Source organism: Oncorhynchus tshawytscha, unplaced genomic scaffold, assembly GCF_018296145.1.
Source record: "Oncorhynchus tshawytscha isolate Ot180627B unplaced genomic scaffold, Otsh_v2.0 Un_contig_5353_pilon_pilon, whole genome shotgun sequence".
Lineage (NCBI taxonomy): Eukaryota > Metazoa > Chordata > Actinopteri > Salmoniformes > Salmonidae > Oncorhynchus > Oncorhynchus tshawytscha.
In genome coordinates, this window is record NW_024609363.1 from 75,001 (window position 1) to 88,099 (window position 13,099).

Here is a 13,099-nt window from a genome sequence, read left to right on the forward strand (position 1 = left end):
TTCTCTCTCTCGCTTACTCTCTGTCATTCTTTATCTATCTTTCTTACTCGCTTACCCTCTTTGTTTCTTTCTTTCTCTCTCTCTCTCTCTCCATCCCTCTCTCTCTCTTTCTCTATTTTTCTCTCTCTCTCTGTCACACTCATGCTCACAGTCGCCTTCACTGGTAGGCCCCACACACTGATGATTTTGAATCAAACGGAAGGGATTTGTAGTCATGAAACACAGGATGAGACATTGCAACAACAACAACAAAATGCCTGTGTTTTCTAGGCACTGGAGACAGCTGGATACGTGAAGAGTGTGATTGTAAGTTCATTAAGATAAATCCATCAAGTATTATGACAGGAATGCAACATGAGGGAAAGTTTGATAGAAACAACAACTAATCTAATCTTATATCAATATAATCTTAGTTTGATGCAACCTCTCCCCAGACTCTGATATGGAAATGTCCTTGTGTGTCTTACTCTCACACTTTCCCTATATATAGTAGTGCACTATTACTGTACTATTGTTTAATATTAACTATGTCTCTGAGGATAGTACTGTTTAATATTAACTATGTCTCTGAGGATAGTACTGTTTAATATTAGGTGTCTCTGAGGATAGTACTGTTTAATATTAACGATGTCTCTGAGGATAGTACTGTTTAATATTAGGTGTCTCTGAGGATAGTACTGTTTAATATTAGGTGTCTATGAGGATAGTACTGTTTAATATTAGGTGTCTATGAGGATAGTACTGTTTAATATTAGGTGTCTATGAGGATAGTACTGTTTAATATTAGGTGTCTATGAGGATAGTACTGTTTAATATTAGGTGTCTATGAGGATAGTACTGTTTAATATTAACTATGTCTCTGAGGATAGTACTGTTTAATATTAGGTGTCTCTGAGGATAGTACTGTTTAATATTAGGTGTCTCTGAGGATAGACTGTTTAATATTAGGTGTCTCTGAGGATAGTACTGTTTAATATTAGGTGTCTATGAGGATAGTACTGTTTAATATTAGGTGTCTATGAGGATAGTACTGTTTAATATTAGGTGTCTATGAGGATAGTACTGTTTAATATTAGGTGTCTATGAGGATAGTACTGTTTAATATTAGGTGTCTATGAGGATAGTACTGTTTAATATTAGGTGTCTATGAGGATAGTACTGTTTAATATTAACTATGTCTCTGAGGATAGTACTGTTTAATATTAGGTGTCTCTGAGGATAGTACTGTTTAATATTAGGTGTCTCTGAGGATAGTACTGTTTAATATTAGGTGTCTATGAGGATAGTACTGTTTAATATTAGGTGTCTCTGAGGATAGTACTGTTTAATATTAGGTGTCTATGAGGATAGTACTGTTTAATATTAGGTGTCTATGAGGATAGTACTGTTTAATATTAGGTGTCTCTGAGGATAGTACTGTTTAATATTAGGTGTCTATGAGGATAGTACTGTTTAATATTAGGTGTCTATGAGGATAGTACTGTTTAATATTAGGTGTCTCTGAGGATAGTACTGTTTAATATTAGGTGTCTATGAGGATAGTACTGTTTAATATTAGGTGTCTCTGAGGATAGTACTGTTTAATATTAGGTGTCTATGAGGATAGTACTGTTTAATATTAGGTGTCTCTGAGGATAGTACTGTTTAATATTAGGTGTCTATGAGGATAGTACTGTTTAATATTAGGTGTCTCTGAGGATAGACTGTTTAATATTAGGTGTCTATGAGGATAGTACTGTTTAATATTAGGTGTCTATGAGGATAGTACTGTTTAATATTAGGTGTCTATGAGGATAGTACTGTTTAATATTAGGTGTCTCTGAGGATAGTACTGTTTAATATTAGGTGTCTCTGAGGATAGTACTGTTTAATATTAACTATGTCTCTGAGGATAGTACTGTTTAATATTAGGTGTCTCTGAGGATAGTACTGTTTAATATTAACTATGTCTCTGAGGATAGTACTGTTTAATATTAGGTGTCTATGAGGATAGTACTGTTTAATATTAGGTGTCTATGAGGATAGTACTGTTTAATATCTAGCTATGTCTGAGGATAGTACTGTTTAATATTAGGTGTCTATGAGGATAGTACTGTTTAATCTTAGGTGTCTCTGAGGATAGTACTGTTTAATATTAGGTGTCTCTGAGGATAGTACTGTTTAATATTAGGTGTCTATGAGGATAGTACTGTTTAATATTAGGTGTCTATGAGGATAGTACTGTTTAATATTAGGTGTCTGAGGATAGTACTGTTTAATATTAGGTGTCTATGAGGATAGTACTGTTTAATATTAGGTGTCTATGAGGATAGTACTGTTTAATATTAGGTGTCTATGAGGATAGTACTGTTTAATATTAGGTGTCTATGAGGATAGTACTGTTTAATATTAGGTGTCTATGAGGATAGTACTGTTTAATATTAGGTGTCTATGAGGATAGTACTGTTGAATATTAACTATATCACTGAGGATAGTACTGTTGACTATCTAGCTATGTCTATGAGGATAGTACTGTTTAATATTAGGTGTCTATGAGGATAGTACTGTTTAATATTAGGTGTCTATGAGGAAAGCTCTGTTTAATACGCCTGTTGTATTCGGCACATGACAAACAACATTTTCCTTCATCTTCTATGGAATGATGTTCTAGGAAAGAGATATGCTGCTGAGGTACAGACGGCAGGGCAGCATAGGGAGGAAGAAGGCCATCAGGCCGTGTAAACCGGTGGTAGAGACGTTCTTTGGTTACGATGAAGAGGCTTCTATAGACTCAGACGGTTCCTCCATCTCCTTCCACACAGACAGGACACCGTGCACACCAGACGATGACCTGGAGGAGGTAAGACCTGGAGACACACAGTTCTGCTTGTCGTGTTTAAAGGGGAGTCTGACAGAGAGAAAGAGTGTGATCAAGAGAGAGGGAGAGAGGAAAGAGAAAGGTCAAGACAGAGAGAAAGAGTGTGATCAAGAGAGAGGGAGAGAGGAAAGAGAAAGGTCAAGACAGAGAGAAAGAGTGTGATCAAGAGAGAGGGAGAGAGGAAAGAGAAAGGTCAAGACAGAGAAAAAGAGAGAGGAGGGAGAGAGAGAGATATACATGTATATTTTGTCGTCTGATTGCTCCCTGATGACAGCTTGACGTTTAGACATTTGGTTTGTATCAGAACTATGAATGAATGTGGAAGTGTGTTTCCATTCTTGATATACAGCAGTCAATTACAGAAGTGTAAATATGCAACGCAACGTTTACCGAGAAGCAGACATATTGCCTGTTTCTATTGTCATATGTTGTTTCTGATATTGTGTTATAATGTTATAATGACCATGGGGAGGGACAGTGACCTCTGACCTCCCTCACTGTTGTTTCTGATATTGTGTTATAATAACCATGGGGAGGGACAGCGACCTCTTACCTCCCTCACTGTTGTTTCTGATATTGTGTTAGAATAACCATGGGGAGGGACAGCGACCTCTGACTACCCTCACTGTTGTTTCTGATATTGTGTTATAATGACCGTGGGGAGGGACAGCGACCTCTGACCTCCCTCACTGTTGTTTCTGATATTGTGTTATAATGACCATGGGGAGGGACAGTGACCTCTGACTACCCTCACTGTTGTTTCTGATATTGTGTTATAATGACCATGGGGAGGGACAGCGACCTCTGACTACCCTCACTGTTGTTTCTGATATTGTGTTATAATGACCATGGGGAGGGACAGTGACCTCTGACTACCCTCACTGTTGTTTCTGTATTGTCTGTACATCTACCTGTCTGCTCACTGTTGTTTCTGTCTTCTCCGTCTGACCCTGTCTCCTCTGTCTGCCTGTCTGTCTGCCTGTCTGTCTACCTGTCTGTCTGTACATCTGCCTGTCTGTCTTTCTGCCTGTCTTCCCGTCTGTCTGCCTGCCCATCTGTCTGCCTGTCTGCCCATCTGTCTACCTGTCTGCCTGTCTACCTGTCTTTCTGTTTGCCTGCCTGTCTGTCTACCTGTCTTTCTGTCTGCCTGTCTGCCTGTCTGTCTGCCTGTCTTTCTGTCTGCCCTGTCTGCCTGTCTACCTGTCTTTCTGTTTGCCTGCCTGTCTGTCTACCTGTCTTTCTGTTTGCCTGCCTGTCTGTCTACCTGTCTTTCTGTCTGCCTGTCTGCCTGTCTGTCTACCTGTCTTTCTGTCTGCCTGTCTGCCTGTCTGTCTACCTGTCTTTCTGTCTGCCTGTCTGCCTGTAGGGTATGATCAGGGAGGAGACAGAGATGAGGTTTCATCAGTTGACCATGGAGTACCAGGCTCTTCAGAGAGCCTATGCACTTCTACAGGAGCAGGTGGGGGGCACGTTTGATGCAGAGAAGGAAGTCAAGGTAAGAGGTGCTCTATTATGATGCCATTATCAAAACGTGTATTTCATTCACTGGGCAGTAATGTATTTCAGACCTCTAGTCCACTGGAAGTATTGGGCTATAGTCGTATTCACCTGTCCTTCATAAGTAGGACTCCTCCAAGGCCTGATTCAGCCCAGACATTCACATAAATCATGCATTGACGTCCGTGAGAGAAAATGTGAGTTAAGCACGCAAGTCTCAAACCAAAATGCTGCCCTAGACACTGAACCAGGTAGAGACTGACCAGGTAGAGCCAGAATGCTGCCCTAGACACTGAACCAGGTAGAGACTGAATGCTGCCATAGAGACTGAACCAGGTAGAGACTGAATGCTGTCATAGAGACAGAACCAGGTAGAGACAGAATGCTGCCATAGAGACTGAACCAGGTAGAGACTGAATGCTGTCATAGAGACTGAACCAGGTAGAGACTGAATGCTGCCATAGAGACAGAACCAGGTAAAAACTGAACCAGGTAGAGTCTGAACCAGGTAGAGTCTGAACCAGGTAGAGTCTGAACCAGGTAGAGTCTGAACCAGGTAGAGTCTGAACCAGGTAGAGACTGAACCAGGTAGAGACTGAATGCTGTCATAGAGACAGAACCAGGTAGAGACATAATGCTGACATAGAGACTGAACCAGGTAGAGTCTGAACCAGGTAGAGTCTGAACCAGGTAGAGTCTGAACCAGGTAGAGTCTGAACCAGGTAGAGTCTGAACCAGGTAGAGACTGAACCAGGTAGAGACTGAACCAGGTAATCCAGAATGCTGCCATAGAGACTGAACCAGGTAGAGACTGAACCAGGTAGATCCAGAATAGAGCTGCCAGGTAGAGACTGAACAGGTAGAGACAGAATGCTGCCATAGAGACTGAACCAGGTAGAGACTGAACCATGGCCATAGAGACTGAACCAGGTAGAGACTGCCATAGAGACTGAACCAGGTAGAGACTGAACCAGGTAGAGACTGAACCAGGTAGAGACAGAATGCTGCCATAGAGACTGAACCAGGTAGAGACTGAACCAGGTAGAGACTGAACCAGGTAGAGACAGAATGCTGCCATAGAGACTGAACCAGGTAGAGACTGAACCAGGTAGAGCCAGAATGCTGCCATAGAGACTGAACCAGGTAGAGACTGAATGCTGCCATAGAGACTGAACCAGGTAGAGACTGAACCAGGTAGAGACTGAACCAGGTAGAGATCCAGAATGCTGCCATAGAGACTGAACCAGGTAGAGACTGAACCAGGTAGAGACTGAACCAGGTAGAGACAGAATGCTGCCATAGAGACTGAACCAGGTAGAGACTGAATGCTGCCATAGAGACTGAACCAGGTAGAGACTGAACCAGGTAGAGACTGAACCAGGTAGAGACAGAATGCTGCCATAGAGACTGAACCAGGTAGAGAAACATAATCTACTAGCATTTATTATCATTGTATATAACCAGTGAATGTTGTTCTCTTCACTCCACAGACAAGAGAACAGTTGCAAGCAGAGCTTATTCTCTACCAAACCAGAATACAGGACCTGGAGTGTGTTCTGTCCCAGCAAGGACAGGTGACTGGATTACACACACACACACACACACACACACACACACACACACACACACACACACACACACACACACACACACACACACACAGAGTTCTTTGTCACTGATTTCCTGTGTGTTTGTAGGATATGAAGTGGATCGAGGAGAAACAAGCTCTGTATCAAAGAAATCAAGAACTTATAGAGAAGGTATAAAAGTCTTATCCATGACATTTACCTGAAGTGATATGTCACATGTATTTCAGGTGTGATTGGGAACATGTGATTACATTTCCCCGGTGTATTTCTGTCTCTTAACAGATCAAGCACATGGAAACAGAGGAGTCACGTTTAAAAAATGAATTTCAGGACGCCAGAGACCAAAATGAACTCCTGGAGTTCCGGATCCTTGAACTTGAAGTAAGAGCAAGGCCATTTGACCCCTCACAACTGCTTTCTCGGGGCGCCGCCCCCCCTAGCCCCGCTCCATCCCCTTTCTCAGGCGTCCCCTTTCTCAGGCGCCCCCTAGCCCCATCCTCTATCTCGGGCGCCGCCCCTAGCTCCATCCTCTTTCTCGGGGGGCCACATCCCCTAGCTTCATCCTCTCCAATCTCTATCAGGTTTCACTGGACCTTGTAAACGATTGGACAGAAAAATGTTTAATCTTAATGATATTCACGTTTTTGGAAATGTATTGTCAGTTTTATCTGTACTCGTACATACTTCAGCTAATGAAAGAGTTGCAGGCTAGTTTTACATGCCCATGGTCTCCAAGATGGGCCATCTAGTAATAATGTCATCTATCACCATCCAGGAGAGGGAGAGGAGATCTCCAGGAATCAACTTCCACGACATCCACTTTTGTGAAGGCATCAGTCCACTGCAGGTGTACTGTGAGGCCGAGGGAGTCACAGTGAGTCTATAATAATAATAATATCATATATAAATACAGTGGGGCAAAAAAGTATTTAGTCAGCCACCAATTGTGCAAGTTCTCCCACTTACAAAGATGAGAGAGGCCTGTAATTTTCATCATAGGTACACTTCAACTATAACAGACAAAATTAGAAAAAAAATCCAGAAAATCACATTGTAGGATTTTTAAATGAATTTATTTGCAAATTATGTTGGGAAATAAGTATTTGGTCACCTACAAAACAATACTTAGTTATATACCCTTTGTTGGCAATGACAGAGGTCAAATGTTTTCTGGAAGTCTTCACAAGGTTTTCACACACTGTTGCTGGTATTTTGGCCCATTCCTCTATGCAGATCTCCTCTAAAAGCAGTGATGTTTTGGGGCTGTTGTTGGGCAACACGGACTTTCAACTCCCTCCAAAGATTTTCTATGGGGTTGAGATCTGGAGACTGGCTAAGCCACTCCAGGACCTTGAAATGCTTCTTACCAAGCCCCTCCTTCGTTGCCCGGGCGGTGTGTTTGGGATCATTGTCATCCTGAAAGACCCAGCCACGTTTCATCTTCAATGCCCTTGATGATGGTAGGCTTTGTTACTTTGGTCCCAGCTCTCTGCAGGTCATTCACTAGGTCCCCCCGTGTGGTTCTTGGATTTTTGCTCACCGTTCTTGTGATCATTTTGACCCCACGGGGTGAGATAGTGCGTGGAGCCCCAGATCGAGGGAGATTATCAGTGGTCTTGTATGTCTTCCATTTCCTAATAATTGCTCCCACAGTTGATTTCTTCAAACCAAGCTGCTTACCTATTGCAGATTCAGTCTTCCCAGCCTGGTACGGGTCAACAATTTTGTTTCTGGTGTCCTTTGACAGCTCTTTGGTCTTGGCCATAGTGGCGTTTGGAGTGTGACTGTTTGAGGTTGTGGACCGGTGTCTTTTATACTGATAACAAGTTCAAACAGGTGCCATTAATACAGGTAACGAGTGGAGGACAGAGGAGCCTCTTAAAGAAGAAGTTACAGGTCTGTGAGAGCAAGAAATCTTGTTTGTTTGTAGGTGACCAAATACTTATTTTCCACCATAATTTGCAAATAAATTCATTAAAAATCCTACAATGTAATTTTCTGCATTTTATTTTCTCATTTTGTCTGTCATAGTTGAAGTCTACCTATGATGAAAATTAGAGGCCTCTCATCTTTTTAAGTGGGAGAACTTGCACAATTGGTGGCTGACTAAATACTATTTTGCCCCACTGTATATTATACTTCTGTGAAGGCATCAGTCCACTGCAGGTGGACTGTGAGGCCGAGGGAGTCACATTGAGTCTTTATCTATAATAATAATATAATATAAAAGGTGCTAGGGGGTAGAGGCTAGGAGCCAGGGACTAGGAGAGTGTCTAGGGGCCTCAAATTCAAATCTTGACCTCAAAGCCAGTTCCACTGCATTTCTTCATTGTTCCCTTCTAATCAGGGCCTGATTTAGACCTGGGACACCAGGTGGGGTGATATTAATGATCAGGGCCTGATTTAGACCTGGGACACCAGGTGGGTGATATTCATGATCAGGGCCTGATTTAGACCTGGGAAACCAGGTGGGGTGATATTAATGATCAGGGCCTGATTTAGACCTGGGACACCAGGTGGGTGATATTAATGATCAGGGCCTGATTTAGACCTGGGAAACCAGGTGGGGTGATATTAATGATCAGGGCCTGATTTAGACCTGGGACACCAGGTGGGTGATATTAATGATCAGGGCCTGATTTAGACCTGGGACACCAGGTGGGTGATATTAATGATCAGGGCCTGATTTAGACCTGGGACACCAGGTGGGGTGATATTAATGATCAGGGCCTGATTTAGACCTGGGACACCAGGTGGGTGATATTAATGATCAGGGCCTGATTTAGACCTGGGACACCAGGTGGGGTGATATTAATGATCAGGGCCTGATTTAGACCTGGGACACCAGGTGGGGTGATATTAATGATCAGGGCCTGATTTAGACCTGGGACACCAGGTGGGGTGATATTAATGATCAGGGCCTGATTTAGACCTGGGACACCAGGAGGGTGATATCAATGATCAGGGCCTGATTTAGACCTGGGACACCAGGTGGGGTGATATTAATGATCAGGGCCTGATTTAGACCTGGGACACCAGGTGGGGTGATATTAATGATCAGGTAGAACAGACAACCAGTAGTTGTCCTCGTAGGGTCAGAGTTGAATACCCTTGGTCTAGGGGGAGTGTTAAGGAGTTGATTTGAAGTTTAACCTGATGTTCTTGTCTCTTCTCCCTGGCAGGACATCATCATCACAGAGCTAATGAAAAAGCTAGATATACTGGGGGATAATGCCGTAAGTGTATGTTCATTTCCTATCTACATGTATGTTCATGTATGTCTGCCTGCAGTAGGATCCACTCCAACCTCACTGGACTCATTGCTCTGTCTATCTGGCTCTGTGTGATGGATCTGATGTCTGCTGTGTCTGACTGTTGATGGGACTGTTGATGGATTTGGCTTGATACTGAGTGTCTGAGTGTTGATGATCTGGTGTCTGCTTGATGCTGACTGGATGGATCTGCTGTCTCTTGATGACTGTTGATGGAGCTAATGAAAAAGCTTGATATACTGGGGGATAATGTCTCTTGTGTATGTTCATTTGGATCTACTGTCTGCTTGATGTTGACTGTTGATATGCTGTCTGCTTGATACTGTCTCAGTGATGGATCCTGTCCAACCTGACTGGTCTCAGTGTTGATGATCTCTGTCTCTGATACTGGCTGTCTGTGTTGATGGATCTGGTGTCTGCTTGATGCTGACTGTTGATGGATCTGATGCTGAGTGTCTCAGTGTTGATGGATCTGCTGTCTGCTTGATACTGAGTGTCTCTGTGTTGATGGATCTGCTGTCTGCTTGATACTGAGTGTCTGACTGTTGATGGATCTGCTGTGTCTGATACTGAGTGTCTGACTGTTGATGGATCTGCTGTCTGCTTGATGCTGAGTGTCTCAGTGTTGATGGATCTGCTGTCTGCTTGATGCTGACTGTTGATGGATCTGCTGTCTTGATGCTGACTGTTGATGCTCTGTGTTGATGGATCTGCTGTCTGCTTGATACTGAGTGTCTCTGACTGTTGATGGATCTGCTGTCTTGATGCTGAGTGTCTCTGTGTTGATGGATGTCTGCTGATGCTGACAGTGTTGATGGATCTGTGTCTGCTGACTGTTGATGGATCTGCTGTCTGCTTGATCTGACTGTTGATGGATCTGCTGTCTCTGACTGTTGATGGATTTGCTGTCTGCTTGATACTGAGTGTCTGAGTGTTGATGGATCTGCTGTCTCTGCTGAGTGTCTGAGTGTTGATGGATCTGCTGTCTGCTTGATACTGAGTGTCTGACTGTTGATGGATCTGGTGTCTGCTTGATGCTGACTGTTGATGGATCTGCTGTCGGCTTGATACTGAGTGTCTGAGTGTTGATGGATCTGGTGTCTGCTTGATGCTGACTGTTGATGGATCTGCTGTCTGCTTGATGCTGACTGTTGATGGATCTGCTGTCCGCTTGATGCTGAGTGTCTCTCTGCTGTCTGCTTGATACTGAGTGTCTCTGTGTTGATGGATCTGTGTCTGCTTGATGTTGACTGTTGATGGATCTGCTGTCTGCTTGATACTGAGTGTCTCAGTGTTGATGGATCTGATGTCTGCTTGATGCTGAGTGTCTCTGTGTTGATGGATCTGCTGTCTGCTTGATACTGAGTGTCTCAGTGTTGATGGATCTGCTGTCTGCTTGATACTGAGTGTCTCAGTGTTGATGGATCTGATGTCTGCTTGATACTGAGTGTCTCTGTGTTGATGGATCTGCTGTCTGCTTGATACTGAGTGTCTCAGTGTTGATGGATCTGATGTCTGCTTGATGCTGAGTGTCTCAGTGTTGATGGATCTGCTGTCTGCTTGATACTGAGTGGCTGACTGTTGATGGATCTGCTGTCTGCTTGATGCTGACTGTTGATGGATCTGCTGTCTGCTTGATACTGAGTGTCTGAGTGTTGATGGATCTGCTGTCTGCTTGATACTGAGTGTCTGACTGTTGATGGATCTGCTGTCTGCTTGATACTGAGTGTCTGACTGTTGATGGATCTGCTGTCTGCTTGATACTGAGTGTCTGAGTGTTGTGTTCTCCTTATGTGCCATGTACCACCCAGAACCTATCCAACGAGGAGCAGGTGGTGGCCATTCACGCCAGGACCGTCTTAACGCTAGCAGAGAGGGTAGTTATATTCTCAGCAACTTACATTTCAAAAGGCTGTTTTTAAATCTTTGTTTGTTTGAATGCCTGCCTTGTCTTTGAATCCCTGTCGTATAGTAGGCTTTGCATCATTTGAGTTAATGAGATAAAGTAATGTTTTATTCCCAGCTGAATTATCCCAGTTTATTATCTTCTCATTTCAGTGGCTTGAGAATATAGAGGTCACCAAAACAGCTTTAGCACAGAAAAGGATGGACATTGAAAGTGAGAAGGTAAATGGCTGATCTATATTTTATTTTTTAACCCTTCTCATTTAGCATGTTGCTCAAGTTGTTTAATATGTTGCTGATGCATGGAAGTACGTGTTATATGCTTAAAGTGCATTGGCAACTGGCAATATATTGTAGCCCGACCTACAGTATTTAACAGACATCTTATATGAATGAATGAATTAACAAATTAATGAATGAAGGAAATAATGAATTATCAAATGAATAAATGAATAAAAAAATTAATGAATTAAAGAAATTAATGAATAAACAAACAAACAAATGAATGAATAAATAAATGAATGAATTAATTAATTAACAAACAAAGAAATGAATGAATGAATGAATGAATGAATGATTTTGTATGAATCTTCAGTTGGAGTTGGCTGGATGATCAGGTTGTGTTGTGTGTTATTTGCAGCATGTGTTCAGTAAACAGAAAGGCTATCTGGATGAGGAGTTGGACTACAGGAAACAGTCCATGGCTCAGGCTCACAAGGTGAGACATTTCAAATGGACCCAAATGTTCCAGGAAAAAAACTTGCCTTTGTAAAACTAACAGTCGCGCTCTGGATAAGAGCATCCGTGCTTCTACATCTGCATTGCTTGCTGTTTGGGGTTTTATGCTGGGTTTCTGTACAGCACTTTGTGACATCAGCTGATGTAAGAAGGGCTTTATAAATACATTTGATTGATATCTGCTAAATGACTAAAGTCAAAATATACAAATATACAATGAGTGCACAAAACATTAAGAACACCTTCCTAATATTGAGTTGCCACCCCCCTTTTTGTCCTCATGACAGACTCAGTTCATCGGGGCAAGGTGTCAGAAGCCTTCCACAGGGATGCTGGCCCAATGCTTCCCATAGTTGTCAAGTTGGCTAGATGTCCTTTGGGTCAGTGGACCATTCTTGATACACATGAAAAACCCAGCAGCATTGTAGTTCTTGACTCAAACCGGTGCGCCTGGCACCTACTACCATACCCCGTTCAGAGGCACTTAAATATTTTGTCTTGCTTAAATCAATGGAGACATGGATTGTGTATGGCACACATACATAATCCATGTCTCAATTGTCTCAAGGCTTAAATCCTTGTTTAACCTGTCTCCTCCCCTTCATCTACACTGATTTCATGTGGATTTAACAAGTGACATCAATAAGGGATCATAGCTTTCACCTGGATTCACCTGGTCAGTCTCTGTCATGAAAAGAGCAGGTGTTCTTAATGTTTAATATACTCAGTGTATATGTTTTTATAGAAGACATTGAGCCAGTGGATCACATTGTCCACCCACTGACTAGCTGCAGCTGTGCCCTCTTGTGGTCGTTAGGTGTAACACCAACGACCTTGCCACCCTCCTTCTTTCTCTCCCCTCTCTCCCCTCCCTCCCTCCAGAGGATCTTGGAGCTAGAGGCAATGCTGTTTGATACCCTGCAACAGGATGCGGGGGCCAAGATGTCAGAGATGCTGTCGGACGACGAGAGGGAGACACTGCGTCGGGCGGTTGAGCAGTGGAAGAGAGGAGTCATGATGGAGCTCAGAGAGAGGGACTCACAGATCCTCAGGGAGAGAATGGACATGCTACAGCACTCACAGCAGGTGAGAGGATGAAGCTGGGAGAGGATGGAGCTGGTACTGGTAGAGGATGGAGCTGGTACTGGTAGAGGATGGAGCTGGTACTGGTAGAGGATGGAGCTGGTACTGGTAGACGATGGAGCTGGTACTGGTAGAGGATGGAGCTGGTACTGGTAGAG

The 13,099-nt window shown here is 43.0% G+C and overlaps 1 protein-coding gene across 1 annotated transcript in view; it reads left to right on the plus strand.

The window, feature by feature from the left end:
• Positions 1 to 13,099, plus strand: part of LOC121844663 (janus kinase and microtubule-interacting protein 3-like) — a 79,880-nt gene that overhangs the window by 62,084 nt on the left and 4,697 nt on the right. Inside the window, exons 9-19 of the mRNA XM_042315010.1 lie at positions 2,651 to 2,839; positions 4,224 to 4,352; positions 5,845 to 5,928; positions 6,052 to 6,114; positions 6,226 to 6,324; positions 6,719 to 6,817; positions 9,126 to 9,179; positions 11,027 to 11,092; positions 11,274 to 11,342; positions 11,761 to 11,838; positions 12,741 to 12,944. Coding sequence (XP_042170944.1) covers positions 2,651 to 2,839; positions 4,224 to 4,352; positions 5,845 to 5,928; positions 6,052 to 6,114; positions 6,226 to 6,324; positions 6,719 to 6,817; positions 9,126 to 9,179; positions 11,027 to 11,092; positions 11,274 to 11,342; positions 11,761 to 11,838; positions 12,741 to 12,944 — 1,134 coding nt within the window. The remainder of the gene's footprint in view (positions 1 to 2,650; positions 2,840 to 4,223; positions 4,353 to 5,844; positions 5,929 to 6,051; positions 6,115 to 6,225; positions 6,325 to 6,718; positions 6,818 to 9,125; positions 9,180 to 11,026; positions 11,093 to 11,273; positions 11,343 to 11,760; positions 11,839 to 12,740; positions 12,945 to 13,099) is intronic.